The sequence below is a fragment of the Saccoglossus kowalevskii genome, chromosome 9, assembly GCF_978046115.1.
Source record: "Saccoglossus kowalevskii chromosome 9, keSacKowa6.1, whole genome shotgun sequence".
NCBI lineage: Eukaryota > Metazoa > Hemichordata > Enteropneusta > Harrimaniidae > Saccoglossus > Saccoglossus kowalevskii.
In genome coordinates, this window is record NC_140649.1 from 25,064,764 (window position 1) to 25,091,617 (window position 26,854).

Below are 26,854 nucleotides of genomic sequence, written 5' to 3' on the forward strand. Positions count from 1 at the left end.
GTTTTACCGTGACACTGAGAGTCCGATACTGGTGATACTCCTGTTCAAAACGTTCGAGAGATGTCTGTATCTCGCAGGAAAATATTGTTACCTTATGACGTAGAAGAAGAAAGTGAGAGTGAATGTCACGGCCGATCGTTTGAAGACGGCGAGATTCGACTCGTTGACATGTCACTGTTGAATGGCGCCCTAGAAAAAGAGATTTGTCAATTTTGCAAAGTAGACAATATCTCAATAGTGGAGCGCAGGCGTCACGGTCTAGGCAGTCAGTTTGAATTTCTTTGCACGCAAGGAGGTTGTATTCGATCGAAACTGAGCCAGCCTAGCTTCCCGTCATCCCGAAAAAAGGGAGCAGTTTTCGAAATAAATAGAAAAGCTGCCATTGGAATGCGAGCGATTGGAAAGGGACGGCACGCTCTGGTGAAACTGTCAAGCTATTAGGGGTTACCTCAACCAGTAACGGGTACGCCCTTTCGCCAGTATGTACGAGCTGCCTCCAGGAGACTCCAAAACTCGCGGCATGCTTGTTTACAAACACAAAGGCCCAAAAATAAATACACTGTATTTGCAAACACTTCAACTGCCAAGTGTAGTGTCGGGTGTATGGAAAACGAAGACCATGGAAAACGAAGACCCTGGAAAACGAAGACCCCGGAATGTTCCTATGACGCCAATGATACACGAATTCGCCCAATATGGGCATTTACTTTCATTGTGAACTAACTTCCCGTACGAAATTCTTCATAATAAATTAAACTAACTACTTATAATTGTGAAATTACAACGTGAAGTACTTATTTTCGTTGTGAAATCACAACGTGCGTATATTGAATGCGAAGTAATACGTATATGTATAATTGCATTTTACTAAACATATGTAACATATGTAAATTATTTTTTGATCAGTAACGTTGCGTGTATGGTTCTGTTCAATCTAATCAATCACGTCATGTTGTTAAATGAGTTCTTAAATAAATTGCGTGACGTTATTAAATAGTTACCAAATGAAATTACGTACGCCCCGATCGCATGGAATTACGTCGCTATTGGCCATCGTCATTAAATGGCATGATTAAATTATGTCAGAATAAAAATGCATATTGTCACGTTACTGATTAAAACGTGTCCAATGGAACTACGAAGTTAACTTTACTGACACATGATTGAATTTGCAATTCCATCCCGACCTCATTTAATTATGGCGAGTACGTAATGATTTATTTACGTACTCGTATAATAACGACATGCATAATTCTACTGCGAACTCATATAATAGCGTGATGTACTTAATTTAATTGCGAACTCGTTCAATAACGTGATATACTTAATTTCACTACAAACATATTTAATCCAACACGAGGATGTAATTCAATTGTAGCCCCTCGAACACAATGGAAATACCTTCCCGGTTCCAATACGTATACTGGTATTTGGTGCTTATTAGAAGTACTTGCACGTTTTGTTTATGTTTGAGGGATGATTTGCATATTCACGCCACTTAGCGGTTCCTGATTGACAGATGATATGTAAATTAAATAAGAGTCAACAGTTTCATAACAGTACTATTTCCGGTGGTAGGGGTCACATGTTGTGATTTTGTGCACAGTTTACCGCGGTTTTGTACAACTAGTTGTAATATAAATAACCTAATACATTTTCCGATTTGGAGCAGTGTCTTCGATATTATGGATGAGAATGTAAATGCATTGTACCCTGGCTTCGAGGTCACTTTCGCACAACATATAATTTATAATTTATAATTTTTGTTCATGCATTGATTACGTCAATATGACGGGTACATTCAGAGTGCCGCTGAATGATACATCTCGGAACGCACTTTCAAGTGCGACTATTCTCATATTATCCGTACATTTATTGGCGATCCGCTCCGCTAGGATTGCCCTTATAATCACTTTTGTTGGCGATCCGCTCCGCTAGGATTGCCCTTATAATCACTTTTGTCGTTTTGTGTGTGTGTGTGTCTGTGTGTGTACATTTCCAGTGTTCCAGTGTTCACGTATTATTTCTTCTGTGATTTTTTTGGCTTGGCCGATTTCGTTCAAACCTGGCAGGTAGGTCACACCTTAACCCTAGTTATAAGGAAAAATCTGAAAAAATGTCTTGGCCCACCGTTGCCATAGCAACAGCCAAAAAACTGATTTTTGGATAGCTTCGCGCCAAATGTATCTCCTCCTACAAATTTGGGATAAAACACTTCAAACATAGCTCATTCTACTCAGCTTGAGTGTGGGCACAAAGTTACTATTTGAATTTTTGATATCTGTTTTCATTACCGAGAAATTTGACCCCAAAGTTGGGGTAACTTTTCACCAGCAACGGCTGGGCTGGTTTTGTTCATACTTCACAGGTAGGTCGTGCCGTCACTAATTGGAAAAAAATCCTGGCCCACCACTGCCATTGAAACATCCAAAAACTGAATTTTGAATACTTTCGCCCCAAATGTATTACCTCCTACCAGTTTTGTACACAGTCAGCTGGTATCGGTGTCGCTGGGTGTATATGATAAAGGGAAGTTGTGCAATCAAATTTGCCGAGTTCGCAGTTTTTCGCCAATAAAAAAAATAACTAAGGCAACAACTCACGGTTTTTCAGCATTTTTGTAATAAAGACATTATTGTCTATCAATAATCCGCCCAAAACAGGAACATTTTTACTAATTCTTGTGTTTTTTCGACGTTTTTTCGAAAAACCTGCGATTAGGCTGCGAAAGTAGAACATTCCGGAGGGGGCGAAACGGAAGAGCCAAATTTAACGCGTAAAAATAGAACGCGTATTTTGACCTCTATGCGGTCCTTGCTAAAGAGCCCGCGTCCATCGCCTGGCGATGCTCTTCTGTTTCACCAGTTGCGTTTTTTTGACTAAAATTTGGGCAGTACTGTCAGTCACGAAAATTGATGAATAAATTAATACACATAAAATATGAATCACGGGCTAATTCAATGGTCACCGAACACTCCACTACTAAACAATCTGTGGCAAGATAGTAGCGTACTTATATTTGACCCAGATTTGACAAGCGTGGTACAGTTTTTTGCGCGTGTCCGTAATAACGCGCACAAAGGATTGTGGAACAGAGTTCTTTATTTGCTGGCATTCTTGACTTTTGACTGCAGTTCTTTTTTATATTTTAGAGTAAATGCTTCTGATATGTTCTTACATTGCTTAATATCCGTCTGAAATTCGGGACTGTGGTCATATTTTTCGATTAGGAGTCGTATATTTAAATAACTCACCGTGACTAGTGTTTTGCATTATGAAGTATATTATTATGAAGGTCAACACACTGTATTTCAGGTAAATATTTATCATTTCGCTTTCCAGCATTTACTGGAAACGCTTCATTCTAGAAAATGTTATCGCAAAGCGGTTGGAAATAATAAATGTAACAGCAGAATACGTTCTAGCACAGTCACTCTACTAGGAGATTGACTGTGGTCCTAGTAATAAACTAAGTGACTTCTAAAGACTGAATGGTGTTTGCGAACTTCGTATTAGTTATAAACCGACGTTAGCTTCACGTTTATGTCACACCATGGAAACAGCCAAAAACATGTTGCTTGTGTTTGAGCGGAGCGGATCGCCAACCAGCCTACCGGCTTGTCTAATTTGTCAGTTATCCTTCATAATGTCATAGTTATCATGCGAGCTGGTAAATATTGTAACAGCGTTGGGAAATAGCATTATTATATTGCGTGAGCGAAAGACGCTGGTAAGACTGTGTCACAACGCGTTCTATTTACTTCCAACGGGCGTGGTCGGCGCCTCTGATTGCGTTTATTTTGTATTTTTATTTTCGAAATGTATCACTGCCTGCGTTTTTTTGTTACGTCTCGCAACTGAACGTCCAAGCTGACCTTGTTTTGGCTGTAAACGAAACCAAGATGAAATTAGGCATACTACTGGGTTTTACATTGATTATATCCGCAAATGTGTATGAAAATAATATATTATGAAGAATTCGCAATGAAATTCGTACGGGAATTTTGTTTTCCAGGGTCTTCGTTTTCCATGGTCTTCGTTTTCCTGGGTCTTCGTTTTCCAGGGTCTTGGGTCTTCGGTCTTCGTTTTCCAGGGTCTTCGTTTTCCATACACCCGTGTAGTGTCTGTATTGTTTGTTACTCGCAAACAGAACCGCTTACTTTGCATAAGTTCACAATGAAAGTAAATGCCCGATATTGGGCGAATTCGTGTATCATTGGCGTCATAGGAACATTCCGGGGTCTTCGTTTTCCAGGGTCTTCGTTTTCCTGGGTCTTCGTTTTCCAGGGTCTTCGTTTTCCAGGGTCTTAGGTCTTCGTTTTCCATACACCCGTGTAGTGTCTGTATTGTTTGTTACTCGCAAACAGAACCGCCCACTTTGCATAATCCAAGCTTTAATGAATGACGTCACCATTCGTTATCAGCACAGACCGTCACAAAACTCCATAGCGTGAAAGAAAACGGCCAAAAAACAAAGTTTTTCACAGATATAAATGTCGGTTCATGATTTTTCTCGAAAACAACTTTCAAAGCATTTCATTTACAATTAGCCCATGTAAATTTTGCTGCTAAAACGAGAGTTAACGTTGATTGAAGTTTGAAATCATAAAAGTGCCGATTTCTCGGTGTTCGGTTTCTGACAATTACCGTTGACCTAATTTTAAATAGCGTTTCAGTGAGTAGCGCTACGATGTCGCCGTTTGGTTTTTCTTACTCTTGAATATGTTGGCTTCATATCCGTATTTACATATTTGCAAAATTCTATTGCGTTTTTTCACAAACCTCGCGCAAACCACCGGTATACTCTAACTTTAACACCAAAAAACGTGCTTGAAATTTGTGATTTTCGGAAAGAAAAAAAAACTTAATGCAAAAAATAGAAATACGGATTTAAACTTCATGACCTTTGCTTCAAAACAGTGTAAAGTTTTTGATCGCATGAATGATTGTATTAATGACAATTAAAATTGTATTCACGTTAAATTATCAGCCCTGCTGATTTTCAGAATCACATGACGCTAAAACAAACACAATGTTCACAAAATATTAATAATAGGAAAATACAAGTCAAGAGCTTTCTGAATTCATTCAAAACCTTCACATGGTCAAATTAAATTTAAATGACACTGGTGCACTTCTGCTAAAGACGTTGCTACTGTAATTACATATAAATTTCCCAGCATGGCTCATGTTAACTCCTTTGGCATGCTATCAATGATGTTTCTTGTGCAGAGTGGACTCCGTGTTTTGGTAACTTAGTTAATGAGATACTACAGCTGATGTCAATCAGGTTGATGATACACACGTTATATTTAAATTTCTGGTTGCTATAGGGACACAACAAATTTAATATACATTCCAATAATTATGAGCTATATTGGATGATTGGTTAGGAAAATAAAATTTTTTGAGCTGCTTGTAGTATGTGTGAACAGTTTACTGAATTCGATTCTGTGATAGTGACTTTATTCCAGACTATACCACTCCACTGAAGTACCCAGTCTTTGGGGTATACATTGCTTAAATCAAACATTTAGTTAATAATTATTTAATTTATATTACTACAGTCTGTACATTAAAAATCCAGCATGATATGTACATACACTAAACAGTAGAATTTACATAAACTTTGGTCTCTTTATTAGTTATTCATTTACACTACAACAATATATTAATAAAAAAAAAACGCAGAACAGAAAAATTCGATATTTTCCTGAGGTCAAATTGATTCGTACATTGTGGGATGACAAGTATTTCATTGAAAAAAAAATATCATGCTGAACACAAAAAAATATCATGCTGAACACAAAAAAATATCATGCTGAACACAAAAAAATATCATGCTGAACACAAAAAAATATCATGCTGAACACAAAAAAATATCATGCTGAACACAAAAAAATATCATGCTGAACACAAAAAAATATCATGCTGAACACAAAAAAATTCCAATAAACAGTGTTCAGTCTATTGTACAGATGTGAAAGGAAAAAAAAAATACGTGGATTAAACAAAAACTTACAATTTCTACCATAATGAAAAGTCGCATGTTACAAATGAAACTGTACAAACAATGATGCCATACATGTATAACTGTCAGCCATTCAGCTAACAAAAGACGGTTAACCATACTTTTTCAACTTTGACATTGAATAAACATACAATCCATTGTGATATCATTTCTAATGGTTTTCTCCTTCATTTCTCTCATTATTTGAAATGATGTAAATTTCCAAATAGCAAAATGTACAAGAAAAAGGTGACTGAGCAGAATACACAAGATGTGCAATACCTGATGTGTAAGGGTTGCTTTAAATGCTTCCAAGAAAAAACACTGAATAGACGTTCCTGCAAAGTTTATATTTATTACTGAAAACCCAAAGGTCAATTTTAATGTTTAAATCTGTTTTTATAACACAGTAGGCACTCTTCAAACGCATGAAATATGTTAATCAAAGATGAAAATCCAGTATGGTCATTCAGGGAACAGGAGCACAGCCATAAAATTCTGATTTGACCAGGGATCACATGTGGCCACAGTCTTCAACTGTGACCTGTCTGATAGTAATTTTGGCCTCAAGGAAGCCATAGAATGCTCCATTTTAACTTAGAATTGTGAAAAACTCACCCTATCTCCCTCACTTGGTGGCTCCGCTGAATTGCAGTGCTCCCTCTTGCAGTTTTTTTTTAGAAAAACCCATGGTCATTTATAGCAAAATTATTCAAATTTTGGTTACTCTATACTTATACTTTCAAATTATTACATGTACAACTATTCTAACTCAATTTATTTTTTAAGGGCGAGTCTGGCATTTTCGATGTCATCAAATGTTGGTACACCCTGTGGTAGATCAAGCAGTGACAATTCCTCTTTCAAAATTCTCTCGGCTTCCTCTGTAAGATATAAGATTAAATTTGTCTCAAAGCCATTTATGAAATATTTCAGGCTCACTGTTTTAATACTTGTGTTACAAAGAAATAGAATAGCCTCCAGAGGGCAGTATACATGTTGCCCAGACATTTGTACTTGTTCTAGGGTTTTGATGCTCATCCATAGAGACATACTGGTGAACTCATGACCTGACACTGTGCCTTGGTGAATAATTGTCACGGAAGAGAAATCTTCATAATTGCTCACCAGAGAATGGAGAATGCTTTGAAAAGGTGGAAAGTTTTTTTTTTAGTGGCAATAAACAACTGGAGATGACGTTCAGCAAACAGTGTCATCTTTTGTTTACTGATCGACTATGATCAGGGGACATCTTCGTGTCCTATAAACCATGATAGATCATTTTTAATTAACCAATCACCAACAAAAAGGTGACAAATAGTCATTCCTATGGGTGGCCATCACTGCGCAATAACCTAAGAATGAGTCTGACATTGATGAAAAACAGACTAATTCTCTCGACTTCCATTCATCGCTACCTTGTAGTTATAATGAAATTAGTATTTATATATTGTCCAATAGAAATATTTGTCACATGGGACTCACATCAAACATGAAGACAGCGTACATACCTTTCATTCTTTCTATTTTGGTTCCATGTGCTAAGTCATACTGATAACCCAAAATGAATGAGAGTGGTATAATTGGTACAAAGACACCAGGCTTGCGTGTTTTAACAGTGCTAAAATAAAACAAAATATTATATACCGGGTATTTATATGTGTATTGACAGCAGATTGAAGTGCCACACTTGCAAAATATTGAAAAATATCTTATTACATTGTATTAGTGTTTTAAAAAATATTACAAAACACTAGAATCATCTTAAAAGTACAATGATAAGTAAATATTCATGTTTCCGGACCTTGCACATCTCGGTTAAAATATTCATGTTTCTGGACCTTGCACATCTCTGTTAAAATATTCATGTTTCACATATCAGTTGAAAACATGCACCACAGCTTTTTTGTAGTTTGTGAAAAAAAATTAAAGAAGAAATATGTTTTCATGAAAAATTTTAATAAAAGCACACCCAAGGATATCAATTTAAAAAAACAAATTGACCAGAAACTGTTTTTTCTTCCTATGATAATTTTTTTTTTTCAATCACTTGTAATTAATCACCATCTCAAAGATCATTGCAAACTTGCACTCCGAGTTCATTTTGAATTTGCACAAACATTCAGTGCAATGACAATACTTTGTTTGTTTTTACTGAAATCGCATGTGTCTGTGTGAATGAAAGAGGTGAATCCAGGGGCGCAGCCCCTCATGTCATGGCCATGTGCTCCTTACCCTCTGGCACCCATAAAATTCTGATTGACCAAGGACCACATGTGGCCACAGTCTTCAACTGTGATCTGTCTGATAGTAATTTTGCCCCAACGAAACCATAGAATGCTCCATTTTAACTCTGAATTATGAAAAAACTCCACACCTGGTAGGGAGAACCCTATCTCCCCCACTTGGTGGCGCCACTGAATTGCAGTGTTCCCTCTCGCAGTTTTTTTCTAGAAAAAAACCTGGATCAAGAAACGAAAGTTTTCAACTAAATCTCGTCTGAATGTTTGAAATCATTTTAATATTAATTAGTATAGTAGAATAGTGTTTTTATTGTTGCAAATATTGTGAATTCACAAACAAATTACTGCAGGCCACAAATACAATTACAAATATGATTATGTTTAGAAATAGGATTGCAAATATAGTTACGATCACAAATGTGTCCGTATCTTCATTTTTTTCTCAGGCAATTCAATCATATCTTCAAATTAAATTTCATTATTTGTTTGTTTGTTTGTACAGTTCACTTTTTGCAGTCAACAAAACTCACCCTATCAAAGTCAAAACTGCAGCAACTCCATAAAACGAGCTATACCACATAAACATATCACGTGCCCTCGCCATCTGCATCGCCATCATGCGTTCTCTCATCACATTCTGCATCATAATTTGCCTCTCCATCTAAAAAAGTTCAATGAAATTTTTTTTAAAGAATGAGAAAAAAAATATTATAAATTACCGGTACCTGTTTTAAGTGACTCTTGACATCTGAAAATATTTTATTTTGTCCAAAGAAATAGACAAGAACGCAAAAACAAGATTGGCTACAAGTCGGTCATATTTCATCACAAAAGCGTCACCTGCGCATGCGTCAGATGGCCATAGCGTGTCATTGTTTACAAACAAGTGTCTACCCGTGAGCCTTTGCGTTATTATCATCGGTTGGGACTCAATTTCAGCGCATGCGCAGATGACGACCCTCTCGCTTTAAAATAGTATGATCTATACGGTTATATTGCTCAGTATTATTTTGGCTTACAGCTGTATTAAAATTAAGACATGGTAAATGCGTGAAGTTTATCATTGAATACGTTTTCTTCACAAATCACTGTAGTGATTTTAAAACCTTGTGAATCTCCCTTTTGAATATAAAATCTGCTAAAATTAAACCGAGTGCTGTGGTAACTTGTCTGCTCATCAGCCATATTATTAGTAGAAATTGGGAAAACCTGGAACAAGATTCATTGGCTTGCTCAAGATCGTGAAGGCTGGAGGAGTTATATTGGCACCTTATGCTCCAGTGGTAGTGAAAAAGATTAAAGGACGGCAGTCGTCGTGCCACGCATATGCAACATTTGTATTAATAAACATTGATTTTCCCACAATCCAATGCGTTCTTCTAATGGAAATCACAAGTATGAGGTTTGATCTGGGCACGTCTTGCACTAATTACCACCGGTGACTCCTTCGATACCTTCCAAATACCTAAAAAAATACCTTATTAAAGCTTGCTAACGTCCCAGTTTGTACTCGTTGATCTGCGCAACAGCCAAAGTCGCCATCTTTGTTTATATGAGACCCATATATCTCGCGCATGCGTGGCGCGACGACTACCGCCCTTTAAGCTAAGTGGATTTGCCAAGGAAAGCAGTGAGCAAAACTCTACATACCTGCATTCTCTGTGTTCGCAACATAAACTCTTGATTCTTTTCCAGCTGTTCATTCATTGCTTTTGACATAGGATTCCCCATATTGTATTAGTATCATCAATCAAACAAAAACACCTACAGAGAATATAAATACAAGAATTTATAACCTCATTTGAAAGCAATATATATATATATGCATTCTGTAAAATGGCAACACCTATTTCGGGGGAGACAGTGATTGAAAAAATGTCTCAAATAACAGCATTCTATACTGAAAAGAGTCCAGACAAACAGTGCCAATTCTATATTCCAATTTGCCAAAGTCCTATCTTGAAATCCTATCTATTTTGACCACTATCACACACATTATTTTTACTTTTTGCGGATGATTTGGTTCTTTTTTTTTCCACAACCACTGATTACAAACAAGCCTAGATGCTTTGAATACCGTACTCACTGTCATAAAAGGGAACAAATTAAAAACATGAAATAAAAGCTGTCATTTTTCAGTTGCAGGGTTGCCGTCTTAAGGACACTTCCTTTTCCTGGGTAGACAGAAACACAAAATCATATACACATATAGCAGTTGATTTTGTCAATGGTAAAACAAAATTCAGAAAGAATTTTTCTGAAAGCGAAAAACACATTTGGAAGAGTAAAATTAAATGATGTTTAGATATTAATAATCTTAGTTTAACAAATAAATTGTTTAAAAGCACAGTACTTCCTGTGCTTCTCTATACCACAGATGTGTGAGTGACATGTTTGTTTAGTTACAACATTAAATAAATATTCAGTGACAAATTTTAATCAATTTTTCAGATTGAGGAGTTATAATTATGGTTTTCCATAATTTACTGAAATTCTATTATAAAGTCCAAAAAAGGAATGTGATCCTTCGCATATGAGGGCGCTCACGAATTACAACTGGTTTGTTTTTGTCAACGTTAATTTAGAAATTCTAGTATTTTTATTGTTTTGACATTCACTAAAAAAATTCTATTTCTATCTTCATAAAAAATGATTTAAGGACTGTGATTAAATATTTCGATGTGATTTCAAACCATAAACTTAGAATTAACAAAATTTAGAATTTCTAGTCATAATCTGCCAACTGAAATATTAGGGTACATCAATATTTGGCTGAGCTTTACGTATTATTTTACTGTTAACAATTTTCAAATGGAATATTGTTGTCACTATTATGCATTTTTTTGTTGAAGCTGTAGCTCTTTTTTGATCATGGAAGGTATTTATGTCTGGCCAGTGTTAAATAAAGTTCGATTCCTTTCTACGACTACCCCCACCCCATCTGTGGCCTGCATGTCCATTTGGAGTCCCTCCCCCTAGACTTGCTGCAGTTTAGCAGCTCTTATTGGCTGCTTAGGCGATTCTGACATTACGTCTCTGGTCGCCCCGCAACGTATACCACGACCAAGAGAGCTGCATAAACTGAAGCAACCTATAGACAGGACTGTAGTCCTGAACCCACAGCGTTGTAAAAATAACCAGGATTCAAGTTCATAGCGCATCCCTACAAAAACTATTTAGTATCGTAGCATATTTGAACTGGACACCAAGAATCACATTGATTACTTTTCATACGATATAATGCTATACAGTTCAGTGTGGACACGAAATGCGACCACCACTGAAAACGAACCTGTAATTTCGTAAGCTGCTAACGTCCATAAACACCTTTGACCTCGACCTGTGTTCAACCTTTCGCTATTTGTAATTGCGCCCTCTACAGTAACATAAACATTTCATTTAGAAAAAGGACATTTCCTATCAGCAATGAATATAATGGTAACAAAACTAAAAATGAATATATGTACAAGTAACATCAAAAGAAAAATTATGCAATTTCATTTTGTGTTAAGAATCTGTTTACAGAACTTCCAATGCTTCCCTCATCTCTATTTTCAAGTAGATACACAGGTTTCTGAAATGAATTGGTGATTTTAGCAGGAAATCTCTGTCAGGATTTTTTGTGCCTGAAAGGCAAAGGAGTAAAAGATAAAATATCTTTTTCTTGTAGATTCTCTTTAATATATTTTTCACAGATAGAATCCATAATAAATTTGATCGGTTTTGTTCATGAAATGCCTGAGACGTAAATAGGCAGTGTTGTACGAAGATAGCAAACTCAAGATGACAAAACAAAAAACAAAGGCATGTCAATCTTACGGCGTTGGTTGCGTACCTCTCTGTCCGCCGACAAATACTAGTCACCAGTGTCCATGCATCTGCATCATAGATGGGCGAAGGTTCTTTTGTAGATTATATGCCGTTTCTCATGTGCATCAATGGAATTACCACGTGTTTTAAGTATGCAAATATTTCACCTTCCGTGGACGACTCTATATTATTTAATCATATTATTAGTAAGACTTACCCCATCCAAACTGGCCTTAATCATTGTGTTCGATGGGGCCAGTGATGGAAAATGGTAGATACAAAGACAATTTTATTTTTTATTCATTTAGAAACACTTTAATGGTTACAAAAACAAAAAAAAGAAATGTATAAAAAATAAAAACACTTAAAATGAAAAGAACACGCAAAAGAAGAAGGAACTCAACGAATTAGCTTCGTTTATGACTTAATGACGAGAGGGGAAACTCTTTAATGAAATGTACCACTGTTGGACCAGTGGTTTGCTGTCAAAATGTTTTATCAAAGTTTTAGCCAATGAGAACAGTTCTTTGCGATGAGTTTTGACATTCCATCTCAGTTGCACGTGTTGCAAATCTGATTTGCAATGCATACACAGCTGTATTAATTTTCTACAGAATTTCCTACATACTCGTATACATGATAATTGAAGTAACATGTTGGTCGCCAAGTGCTTAACATAAAAAATTAAAACACTCGTGTTGCCGAGCCCAAGGCAGTGAGACATAATCAAATGAGAAAGTAAGTCGTCAAGTGAATCATGGAAAGTAAAAAAAATAAATTTCCAAGCATTTTACAGTATTGATAGTTAATACAGTCCAACCCTTCGAGGCACGAAACATGCATGTGGGACATTTGTCCGTAGTCTGCAAATACCAATATTCCACTTAAATCGGAATTTCCCTCAGAGGGCCAAAAAGTATTTAAATTTAGAGCAGTCTATCATTCTTTTATGAGCTGGTAATTTACATGCGACTAAATTATCCCGAGATTATTACATGCATATATTACGTAATCTATTCAATATAGAGGAAATCATATATAATCGTATTTAATATTGATAATCCATACTGTACACTAAATCTGATTATGATTAACATAAACTAAAATAGTTACTTTTGCAGGACACGCAACAGTATTCGTTAGATGAAATATCACATGTGCTTGGTTTGTTTACTAATACGCATAGACGGCAGTTAATGTATGTACAAGAAACACCCAGTGCGCATGCGTATTAGACAATTTCATTGTTTCAACGACGAATATTCAGATGTGTACTACAAGAACGGCGTTCGCTCCATAAAGGCCAATATATCCAATAATCATAAAAACATTACAAAAATAATACCTGTTCTCGTCTTTATTGAAACTTTAATGTGGGGGTACATACATTGGTGCATCAGTATATAATAGTCTGAATTAATGTTCTCTCAACCACGTTCTCTTCTTTCCCCGGCGTCTCTACCCTTTCAGCCTCTGTCGGATAGTCCACGAGCTACGCCTTGTTTCCTAACTCACACTCCTACACACACACACACATAAAGACTGATTACAGTTTAATGAACTACAAACAGATACCAGATAAACAATCCAAGAAACGTGCGAAACACGGCCAATAAAGCCTTGATCTGAGTGTGTAGTTTTTTCGTCTATTCTACAATCCACTCGGGACACCAGCGTGACTCAATGATTACATGTATGTATCCGCTCAGGTGATATAGTAACATTCTCTTTCTGTATTCAGTCCCAGTAAGATTATGTCGTGTATTTATCTCCCGGATACAACCATCCCGCGTGCAAAATGTTCACTTTCATCGTATATGATCACGTGATAGACATATTCTTCCCAGTAGGTTTATGTACTCAACGGTATAGCACATTCCCATGGGTTATTGATATGATAGATGAAAATTTTAGACCAGGAAACAAATATGCTATCATATATTCTTATTCGTTATATTCTGGCAATTTTAATGGATTAAATGTTCACTTCGGGGCATTACAAGGGAGGGCAGGTGGCAGCAACTCCAAATCTATATCGACAGTCCTGGAATAAAGACGGGAGTATTGGTGAGATATAACACCGTCGTGAGAGGGCGCGGATAGCTCGTAAAATACATACCAGTTTAACGTAGTAACATGATTTGCAATTCTGACATTTCCTAAATATATTTATTTTGCTTTTTAAACAACATATACGTCATCTGAAAGCTTAGATATAGGCATATGATAATACCTGACAGCCAATTCCGTAGGCCAAACTGAAGAAATCGAAAGGTGTTTTTTACGATTTGCGAGGTTTCCGACTCCACGTTCTTTCACCGAGTTGCTTTCCGTGACTATGTACAAGAAACCTGCGTCTGGATTTCTTTTCAATCTATACTTCAGTTTTGTAACTCTTAGCTTGTCAAAATTGTTTGTTTATAGTTAGAAAGAAAAAGGATAGTTAAAGAAATAGACCAAGTCTACGTTTACGAACGTCCTGTGCAATTTCACAGGTCATTCAGATGAAAGTCCTAACAAAACTGTACGAATAGTCGAAAACGATAATATAATTTACCTTTTGTACGTGTCCAGTTCCTTCACATCAGTCTATCCACTGTTCTGCTTCTACAATCCAGTTCAATTCTATCACGTAATCCATAGTCCGGCGAATCGGAGCCTACTTTTGTGAGTTTAGAAGAGAACAAAATACCGAACGGCAAGTCTACGTGACAGCGACTTCAGTATGTGGACGAGCGAATACTCCATTTGTACAGCGCCACCACAGTGTAAAAATTACAACTTAAAAGTTATAATTTGCTTGCTTTTCATTAAAAACTTCGTTTTGTTGACTTGTTCAAATTCCGAGAATAAAAAAAGATAATATGTGGTAGCCAAACCTCAATTCCCTGCAACCCACACCCCCCGTGACTAGACATTTATATAACGCGAATGAGCTATTCAAATCGCTGACATAGATTTGATCTGTAGTTGGTCAATAATAGTTTGTTTTTTTCAAGATAGATATTACTATAATCTGGATAGCTAACTACATGGCGTAACAAAATGCAGTTGTCTAGGATTTCAACGACATTGCCCCTTTGACGCTACCCCCCCCCCCCCCCCACTCAGGATCCATAGGGGGCCGCATGCGCGTTCCCATTTTCTCGGGAAAGCGGGTACTTTTTGACGATCTGTCTCGGGAACATTTTTCCCGAGAAAATCGTAGAAAAGGGGGTATTTTTTGCTTGTTTTCCCGAGATTCTCAAAATAGGGGGTATATTTCAAAACACTTCCCAAGATATACAAAAAAGGGGGGTTTAAAAGGAGTTCTAGACTGAAAAGTTCCCTAGATAGGGGGTGAAATTCATCGGAAAAGCCCGTGAAAGGGGGGGTTAAATTTTCTTCTTTTCCCTAGATAGGGGGGTCAAAAAAAATGAGGGAACAAGCATAGCCCCCCTAAATATACACAAGCGTTCCAACACTAGGGCGCGATTTATATAGGAAAGGTGTACTACGTATAGTTCAAAATGGGAAATGACGACTCGTTATTTAACAGTTAAGCAGAATGATCAAACAAATTAAGAATTAAATGGTCAAGACCGCGAGAACATTTTTGGTACGGTTGATCCTTGACCCTGCATTGTATACAGTTATTTTTACCGAGTACAAAGCAAGGTCAACGTCCAGATTATGATGTATACATAGATCTATATATTTACTTTACGACTTGACCGATCCGATTCAAATCTGAAGATACAAGCTTCATTTGATATTAAGTTCTATATTCATTCTTTTTTTTTCATTCACGCCTTTTATTGTCTTAATATTACTGACAACTTGCCTATGGACATCAAATTAATAATCTAATCTAGAGTTGCGCCCTCTGTCAATGAAAGCATGTGTAAAGCTAATGTCAGTCAACACGGCCATACAAGATTGCAAGAAGACGATAACGAAGACGACGACGATTTTCTGTCTGAAATATTGCGGTGGTGAATTCGGTTAATCCTGGAATTGATTTGAATTATTCAGACACCAGAAACTTCCATCTTCGTACACGTGCTTGTGTGAACTGTGTCTCGTGATCTTTTTATTTTGTGGCAATATTTATTACCATCAACATTGGAAATACCTAGTGCGCCCTCTGTGATACAATTTGTAGTGAAAAAGTCAATGTGATTGTATATTACACATCTATAAATACATTAGATGGCGATTTACTTCAGACGTAGCAGTATTTGTTCGATGAAGTATGAAAGAGTTGAAGTCAGTGCGCATGCGCTTTTGATTATCTGTACGCATCAGTAAATGCAGTGTACATGCCAGTTATCATTTCATCGAACACGTATAGTAACTGCACGTTTAGTGCAAACGTGTTTCCCCTCGTGTCCCTATACACCCCACACGTCTCTGAATGATTTAAACGTGCTCACAAAAATGTACATTACCTCTTTAGTGGGTCATCATGACCCCAAGGCACGGTATCTAACCTTGAAATAGGTGTCCAATTCCTTCTATAAGCACGTTTTGTTGACTGTAAATGAACACCCCCCTTATGCACACGAGTCTTAATGAAATTATACCCTGAAACACCATGGGAATACCCCCCAAAGACTTTATCGATTTCCAGATTCGCATATAATCCGTGTACACATTCGCGTAACGTGCTTGACCAAATTAATTGCTGAAAATTACGAGTCCAGTTTACTCGAATGCTTCCATCCACTTTGCACATATAGAAGCTTTGATATACTGTAAAACACATTGAAATTGCTACGTGGCATTTTAGCGAATTTGACTAAATACATGAATTAAAAAAATCTCAATTTAGCTAAAATTACTACAATCTCATTGCGAGAATATACTTTATTCAAGTTCTAAATTAGCGACATCTTGAATTAGCGAAATTACAGGTTAGCTAAAATAACATGCTAGCTAAAAAGACGTGTTTTACAGTATATGAATATGGCATGCATGCTGTACCACAGAGTGTTTGTCAACATCCGGTCTACCAGTGGAAGTTGCTATCCAAACTTCTACACGTCTTAAATTCACCGTCAGCCTCGTTCTATTCTAGTTAAAGGATGAGAAAACTAATATCTCTCAAGCCGTTATTCATTGTGTTAATATGGGTTCATGAAAATGTCCAAAACACAACCTGTAAAACTGGTATCACTGCGAAATACGATTTCGATAAACTGATTAAATATTGTCAGAGAAAGCGCCTCCATTTCAAAACTTTGATGAAAAATATGCAAATGAGGAAGACTGTCGAGTACGGGCGAGTATCATTATTGTAAACGCCACCGTAGTGGTTAGAATCTCGAGCAAGAATAAACGGTCTCAACGATCACGTGATTAATAGTGCTGTAACGGTACGTACATTGACTATTCTCTGTGCACCATACAAGAGTGTCATTGGATGGCAGCGGCGAAGTCACAAAGTTGACGTATACTCAGTTGTTTACTTTTTACTTCATGTCGTTTAGAACTATGTTCGTGTCTTTTTAAATTGCAGCAATATGGCCGAAACTGAACTGTTTAAAAGTGTCGCTTTGACAATGCAAGTCGATGGCCAAATGTTTTTACCGCGCACTTTTACACAGCAGTACTCGTTCAATGTAACTAACAAATGCTAATACACATGCACAGTCATTGTTATGCATATAGAAATCAGCGCACGCGAATATTAATTTTTGCGAAAGTTGTTAAGAAATCGCATGCAAATATTCATTGGTCTATTCTGTCAAATCATGGAGCTATTGTCCCATGGCACTATGAAATAGCATTCTTCTGCGTGTTACAGATAGACGTATTTTGAGAACAATTGATATATTTAGAGCAATTCTTTAGAGCACAATGTTAAAAAATTGCATTTGACATTTTTGAAATAATTTAGGATAACAGAAAGTATTCCATTATTCACAAAACATGATTTTTTTTTACAATGCGTTAATGACACATCTCTGCCACAAGATCCAATGGTAAAAACGTTATAATAGTGACAAAATGACAACTACCCAACTAAAATACAACCAGCATTTTCTCGGTGACCCCAGCCTTATAATGCCGTAATACAAGTTGTATGCTCTCTTCCACATTGCATCTTAAATGCATACGACGTAGTCAATAAATACAAAAAATAGTTTTTAATGTTTCAATAAATTGCTAAAAATGGCTTTACAATATTTAAATTACAACTTCACAAGCTCAATGATCAACATTGTGATATACAGAAATATTCTTTAAAAAAAATCCTGAATAATGGAATTGTTTTAGGAAAATTTTCACCATATTTCTACATACTCAGTATATAGTCCCAAGAAGTTACCTGGACCACATGGTATACCACCAGAGTGTTGAAGATGTGTTCCGGACAGATAATTTTATCGAATAAATCAAATCCAGCGAATTACCGTCCTATATTATAAATAATAGACAAAATTTTGTGCAACAATTATTGAACATTATGATCAAAATAATATCTTAACGGATCAGCAGCACGGTTTCAGAAGACGCCTGTCCTGTGAACTCGATTATTAGGTACGTTCTATGAATGGTATGCGGAGTTCGACAGTGATTGTAAATGTAATTTTATTGGATTTTACAAAGGCTTTCAAAAATGTGCCTCATTAACGCCCGACCAATAAATTACTAGGATATTTATCCATGGAAACACTCCATCATTCACTGGATAATAACAGTGTTTTTAAAGAAGCAACTATTCTACTTTGAGAAATGTTATATCAAGAATATCCTTGGTTTTATCTTATTTCTTGCATTTATATCGCCATCAGATTACAATGCATGTCAACTTTATGCTGATGAACTCTTTATCCTCTTACCGCAAATGACGAGTACGAATCTATGAAATCTGACCCAGTTACCCCCCCCCCCCCTCCGAGAATTGGTGTAGCGATTTGATTTATTGGATTTCAATATTAGCAAATACAAAATGGTCCATTTGTCACATAGTACAACACTTTGACGGGCAATAGTTTCTTAATGACATACAATTTTCAATAACCAAACTGAGAAACGTATGATAGGTGTAGAGTTGTGGCCTGAAATGAAACGATCATTGAAACAAGCGAGCAACTAACTGTAATAAGTTGCCATGCCGAACGGATACTATGACGACAGTGTATACGGTTTAATTCGCTCAATACTGGATTTCGTCAGTACAATATGGGGCCCCTATAGAATGGGCGACATTAAGAAATTTGAAAAAGTACTAGTACTGTTCTGCTCATTACAATGGAATTTACCGTATTTACATTTACTTAGTAATTTAAATTTGTTAAGAAGTTTACACGATCGTAGGAAAGTAAACCTACCAACCACGAGTTATAAACTATTTGACAGAAATATAGTACATGTACTCACAAGTGAACATTGTCCTTAAATTTATGTAATGAAACTAAATCAAGTCACTCTTCCAAACTGTACTTATTTTCATGTAAGACAGTTGTATTAAAATATGCACGAGAGTGGAATGACCTCGGTGTCGCCAATGGCGCCTTGTAGTAATTGCCAATCAGTTGTACATTATTTAAATTTACGTTTTATTTACATAATGCGCGTTGTTTGTCCTGTTTACGTTATGTTTGTTTTCAACTTATTTGTAGGGATTGGCCATTATATTGGCGTCAGCTCGTTTTATATCCCAGATCTTGGTCGGAATTTTAAATTTATAAAATCAAATAAAAAAAACATCGAAAAATGCAAAAGTGGATTAGAATTGTGTTGTAACTCCGGCTCAGGTAAACATGGGCCCCTCAGTTTGTGTCAAGATTTCAGTCATGTGCGGCCTTCGAGACTTTTGGCAACTTTTTTAACACAATTTTTCGATTGCGCAGACCAAAAATTAACAGCGATCACGAATATTTTGTCCATGCAATGTATACGGGCGAACACAGGCTAAAATGCCTGCAATAAGCATGATATAGAAGGTAACACTAAACATTATGTTATAAATATCAAATTCATCTTCGCACTATTTCACCTCCCATCCTACTAGTATTCGTAATCTACCTGTCGAATGAAAAAAACGATGCTGTCTGCGAGTGTAGTCCTGGGAATCCCACAGTAATTTCACCTATGCAAGGTAGAGTCGCAAAGAAATAGTTTACACCTGTTGATGCAGGTTATTGACACTGGTAGAATTCAGCCCACTCAGGTGGAAGATGTGTTATGGTCTACCGAGTTTGCGTTTGACCTAGCCAGACAGCGTTCTCGCTAGGACAGCAAATTCATTCGTCAATTCGTCGCGTTTTCCTGTCTAGCTTGGATATTATTCTACAGTAATTTCTTAATCTATGTTTGGATTAAAGTATTCAAAATGGACGCCCTCGATGTACTTATCGACTATGTTTCCAGGACAACTAACACTGGAGATAAGTATCTACACACAATCATTGCGCCGTTAACCTGGATTGTAAAGAAAATATTAGCATTAAAATTGGCAATGGTCCAGTTTGGAGTTCGAGGTCGAATTCAGATTATAAAAAAAAGTGAAAGGTCATATTCGGGAATCTGATAGGTGCACCAGTTATTTGAACAATTACATGGTTGGAATTTCTCCTCGACGAAAGCCTCAACTCAGCACCCTGGTAACGCCAAGCTGTCTCGTTATAGCGTCGCGTCGAGTGTCGACTCCAGCGCATCTGCGTTTGTGACGTCACATTATAAAAAGTAAATTTTGTTAATGTAGTAATTTGTAATTAACAGTGTACCTTCGAAGTGAAATGTTCGTTAAATACAGTCCATGGGTCAACTGCAATCGTGAGAGTTTTCTCATGACACCCCAGCCTAATTTAATGATAATATGCGCAAAATAAAAGTACACCATTGCTTTTTAGGGGAGGATTATCTGAAAGGACTTTTCAACGTACCCCGCCTCCAATCGTAACCCAATCCCTACCCCCAAATTAATAGTATTTGACTCTTGCGGGAACCTATAGTTATCTAGAGGGGCATATACAACTGAATTTGGGGGCTGGAGGGTATAGGGTTAGTATTTGAGTAAGATGGTACATAGGAAAGTATTTCCGATTATCTACTGAAACGTTTTATGCAAATTCCGTCTATATTTGAAAGTTTGCGCTCGCCACTGAAGATTAAAAGTCCAAATTGTGACTGAACTCAGTTCTCGCGACATTGGATTTTGAGATAGCGCGTGTCGAAAACACTGACCACTGAAATAAAATGGCGCAACATACGAGAATTCGGCGTTGAAATAAGCGTTTTCAGAAATTTGGTACTTCGATGAAGTTTCATACCACCATGACGGATACGCCCCCAAGTTAGTCGACAGACCCCGTAACTCATTTCAGAATCTGATTTTATAGATGCGAGTTTATTATAATACATGCATTAGGTGGCGTTGATTAATTACCTTCAAACTTCAGTGCCCATGTTCATTATTTTCTAGTAATAAAACCAGGCATGTAGAAATAAAATGTTCGACGAGAGGTAGGTATTTTTGTCAATCTGGTCACGTAATCCCTATTTGCTACACAGGAATCTCTGCATTGACGCGTTAACTCGTGTTACCCTCTATTCAAAGGGCCGTTAAGGGTATGTATTCACGAGTACATGAAACAAACTTAAAAGAGAGGAAAGTCGAGAACCATATACGGCAACGTGGAGCTCTCGGACCCTTATTCACTTGAATAAATACTGCAGTCATTAATCCAAATCAATTTTTTTTTAATCCCGTTATATTTTAATCTGTTAATGGGGATCACAGTGTAAACACCTCGGCATAACACACAAACAGTGACTTCAGTGCAATGTTGTACAAACACTGTGTCCGACTTCTGCTCCATCAATCATCTTTAGAAATGTATCGTAGCATACGAAGGGTCATAGCGAAGAGTCGAATATACGCTTTCATTTTAATCGACCATAGGTAGAATTGATGCATCTAAGTTGGTTGTTCGGTCTCACGCGGCTCTCATCACCAGTCAAGCGTTTTTTTTTCTCTCTCTCTCTCTCCGAGTCGAGTGGGTCACGTGACTTGTCCAGTTCGCGGTGATGCAAGAGTTGTTGCTTGCATCTGACAAGATTTGACAAGTGGTGACCTTCGTGCGTTGTGTTGTGTTGTGTTGTGTTGTGTGGAGACGGTCTTGCCTACTGCGACGCGATGAATCATTTTTGGGTAGGGTATGGAGGAAAGGAAACTGACACGGCGTGAGCAAACAGCGTGGGTGGGCAAACCTAAAAAGCCATCTTGATGGCCACGTGAAGCCATACAAGTGCCGGTGGAAAGCAACATTTGTTGGGAAATTTTGGGATAAATTTGAGTTGCATTGAAGGGGAAATGTTTTATCAATGCAACCTTTGCCGACATGGACGATTTAAATTTATTTCTAATCGGTTTTTCGAAATGGCAACAGTTTTTGCGCACCCACAAGCTGTTAAAATTCGCGCCACTTCGAACGGACGAAGTGCATTCGTCAAAGGACCTGTTAACAACAACGTCGATGCCCTGCTAAATGAACCCACTAGTAAACGGGGACCTTTCCTTTGCTAGCGAGTATAACATAGTGTACATGTATTGTAATGAGAGGTTTCGTATTTGGGCGTATCTAAATACGAGACCTCCCAACACTTTACACTTTTATATAGAATAGAAGGAAATTCGGAATATGCGTATGTTAACAAGTCCATGCGTCCAATTTTGCCGATTTTTTTTAAAAATGCAAGTTAAAACCCAAACTTTCCATACCGCACACTCAAATGAGACATATTTGTAACATTAAAAAAAATCAAACCGATGTCCGCCATTACTTTGTACATGTTAAATTAAATGTAGGTCTTTGCGACCCCGAACACACCTTGAAATACCTGCCCCGGGGATGGCATCGGACAGGTTTCGTACCTCGTAAATGACCCCTCCCCCTTCCTGTGCAACTCATCTTTAATCGAACTGTCGCCGAGTTCATTCTTCGAAAATAATTTGTATGGAAGCAACTGGTTTGTTATTCGCACTCATTGCGAGATTGCAAAACATCAGAGATTTTGGCCACGTTCATTTGAAATTACCTGCACCTTTGGGACGAACCGTTTCGACCTGAACATTCGCAGTTGATAAGAGAGTGTCATTAGAAGTGCGCAGGTGTGTATAAAAAACAAAACAAGCATACAACTTTTAAATTATCGAGGAATATAATCAAAGAAAAATACAATATGGCGGAAAGTACACAATGCCATTTTACTAATACAAACACCGGGTGACAAGGCTTACCTCCGTTGGTTTCTTCGACGACGGTCCAGCCGTATAATGAAGAAACGCGTTCGGTTGAAAGACTGGTGACGGTGACAAACAAAGAAAGGGCAATATGAGGACACAGCTGACTGTTCAATCGAAACAGCTATGCCAACATCTTGCCTCCACTAAATTTGCGAATTTTCAAAAGTGAAAATCTAACTTGCTCTTTTTCAAGGAAGAAGTCACACACTAGCACCACTGGCTTCAGAGGTCGAGCCGAGCCATCCCTGCCATCACGAATCTGCCACGGTTCGCAGAGCGGTGAATCGTCCACCTGTATCGGGAAAGAAACACAACACTGATTACACGTCAGATTCAAGTCCACACCTTTTATTGTCCGCGTTAATTATTATTCATACTTGCCAATGTGGAATTTAAATAAATATACACGTTTGACTCACACGTATGGATAAAAGACTTGACAACCGCATCATAGAACTATGCCACTGGCAGCTTTCTTGTACTAGAGATTTAAAAATGTCTAGCTATTAATTGGTTTATTAAATTGATCCATACCGTTACGATTCCCAATTGCAGCTAATAATAACAATCGGACCAACATGGCATGTAAAATTAATGCTTCCATTGTATCTGCTGGCCTTCAAGTACAACATCGTTCCAGATTTTTATCCAAAAAAACACCCTCTAGTTGAGGGAGGTTACGTCTCTGACCCAATCATATTTTGTTTAAAATTGTGACAAGGCAAATTTTTCATCCTGTGTGCTTGTCATTTCTGGCGCAAAGTCCCTTCGTTCAATAAATTAAACTCGCATACTGATAGAATAAAAAATACTACAGGCAAGGTAACACGATACTGAACTTCACGGCCAACACCCCTTGTCAATAGTGTCAACTAAACAAGTTGAACAATACGGGACCGTCGTAACTATACTGACAGATCCTCTCCCTGAAGTTTCGCGGCCTTTCCAGTAAGATACATGATTTATTGTTTTGGGCTCTGAAACGACCAAGTAATTTGTCAACAAAATATTAGATTGATTATCCAGGTGAAAAATCAACCCGAAGTTCATGAATAATCGCAAGGTTCGTTACCATGGTGAGCCTGAGAAATCGGAAGATTCATCAAACATGGAAACCGTAACGCATTGGAAGTATGCCACACACGCGAATATATACTCGACAAAAATAACATTGGCCCCTACTCCCGAGGAACGTCACGAACCAATTACATATTTGCATATTCATGAATAGATGCAGTGATGAGCCAATTATTTAAAAAAAAAATACCTGAATATCGACCGAGGTCGGTGTTGGCCTTTTCTACCAAGAGCATACATCAGAGAACAGGTGTCATACATTGGGCCCCCTAAGCGATCCATAATTTTACATTTGTGTTTTCTGTTTTTGTGGTGAATAATAATTACCCCAAGATATGCCGCAGTAACCATTACGTTGAATTTCAATATTTGTAAGGCGCATGCTTTATTTGAATAAATAAAAAGAGTTATAATATAAAAAAAACTTGAAAGTTGCTGAAAAACTATATAGTAAGTGCTAGAGGGTCCGACCAGCACCGACAAGTTCTCTCATTCATGTTCCAATATGTATTTAAAGTCACGTGGTGGTATATGTACATTGCAATGCCAACAAACGTTGGCACATAACATAGTCCATGCATGCCCATGCTCTTTCTCAAATACTTATCACATATTCAGTCATTGTTTGTCATTTTTCCCCTCTAGAGAAAAACTCATGTCCTAACCTGCAACAGTACAAGTCGCAATTCTAGCTGTCACGCTTAAACATGGAACCAAGAATGTCTATAACTGGCAACCATTGACACAGTGGTGATTCATGCCACACATAATTTTTGCTAAATTACCCATAACACGTCATGATCACGTGAGACGGGTGAGTTCCGGTTCGTTAAATCATGCTTTCACAGAGTTGAAAGAAACCTGTTTGATGTATAATTATATTATTTAGAATAAAGTTTTGTTGGAAAAAATACAACGCATTGTATCAATTACTTCTACATGTCACGTGACAATACTTCTCGAGACGGACTTCGATGTTAAACTTGATTATAGTACATCTTACATTATTCCCACTGGGCATATGATATTTCAGATAACGCCACACTCTAAGTACACACCGTTGCATTCCAGTGTGTTTTCATATCCGGCCTAAAGCTGGAGCATTGCTGCAATAACTTCAACCATTGTAATTCACAATTGACAAACAGACGGTTGGAAAAACGAAGTTGCATAGCAACATTTTACAACAATTCGAGACGCATGTACAATCGCCGATGGTACGTTCAATTATTTTCTGACACTATCGGATAAAGTATATATAATTTCACATTTTATTTTGTTTATTATGTAACCTTCACTGTAATGTTAATCGTGTCAGAAAGGTGTCAGTCACGTGATACAACCAATTAATAGTAATTTAATATTTTAATTACACAATGCTTGTTGCTATGTTTGTAATGATTGTTTCTCGTCATTATTAGCAGGGTGTGGATTTGATACACCGCCCATTGTAAACACATCGTAATTCCCGCCGTTATCGGAAAATGTATTCCGAGATTAGTCACATGACATATACCATTTGAAAAAAAAAACTTCACAGATGAGTTTGCGTCCCAATAAACTGTCTGATCGCGGTAACGAAGTATGTATTAAGACTGCATCAATGTGGCAGCCTGGCATTTACTACCTTGTTGGCCAACCCTATCGATTATCCCATTTCAATGTCCTTTTGTCATGTCGCACATTCAACTCTATTTATACTTACAACACAACACAACACAACACTTAATGAACTGGACCCAAGAGGGGAGCTCTCCTTTCACGTTTGTGTTTGACCCGATCAACGTCACAGATGGTACTTTGCATCATGCCACGTATGTGCCTACAATCTCAGACACAATGCACGCGACGTGGGATCGTGCGCCGGGACCCGACATGTGAACGTCAACACACACTAAACTGATTGAAGAAACTTCCCAAATTGAGCTCTGTGGGCTGACATCTTCGACAATTGAAGAAACCATTACGCAATTTGTCTAAACTCAATTGATAACAAGAAATTCCATATATTATACTAATACTGTAAACGGATTAATTATTCACTGGGTTTTAATTTTGCTTATTTCGTTGACTGAAAAAAGCGCTAAACTAAAACCTAGTGAATATGTAAAATAGAGCATAGAACACATTATCTAAATGATAAAACCGTGAATTTAAAACCCACTGAATATGCCTAAAATGGTAAATTAGGTAAATTTAAACCCAGTGAAAACTAGTCATTTTACAGTATTCAGTTAATTTGTTGATTCCGAAGTGCCGTTACAATAAGTTAAACGGTACTGTGATGAATGGGTTAGTATAAGACAGTTACATGCAAAGATGCATTTTTTAAAGGAAGAATCGCCATGTTTCCTCAGTCATCGAAGTTGTCTGTATCCCTACAATAACTAGTAAAAGCATTACAATTGATTGCATTACAATAGGTAAAGTACATGTAATCACTACAGTATAAGTGAAGCAAATGCCATGAGCTTT

General features: G+C 37.2%; 1 protein-coding gene and 1 non-coding gene across 2 annotated transcripts; both read right to left on the reverse strand.

Moving 5' to 3' along the window:
- Positions 1-6,727: 6,727 nt before the first annotated feature.
- LOC100375178 (plasminogen receptor (KT)-like) lies at positions 6,728-11,631 on the reverse strand. The gene is made up of 5 exons (XM_002736336.4): positions 11,546-11,631; positions 9,904-10,017; positions 8,784-8,914; positions 7,522-7,631; positions 6,728-6,894 (listed from the first exon to the last, which is right to left on the reverse strand). The coding sequence occupies exons 2-5, from the start codon at positions 9,982-9,984 to the stop codon at positions 6,788-6,790; spliced, it is 429 nt and encodes a 142-aa protein (XP_002736382.1). The 5' UTR covers positions 9,985-10,017; positions 11,546-11,631; the 3' UTR covers positions 6,728-6,787.
- Positions 11,632-23,361: 11,730 nt separating this feature from the next.
- Mir31 (microRNA mir-31) lies at positions 23,362-23,462 on the reverse strand. The gene has a single exon (NR_037530.1). It is a non-coding gene; the product is annotated as a microRNA mir-31 (primary transcript).
- Positions 23,463-26,854: the final 3,392 nt, after the last annotated feature.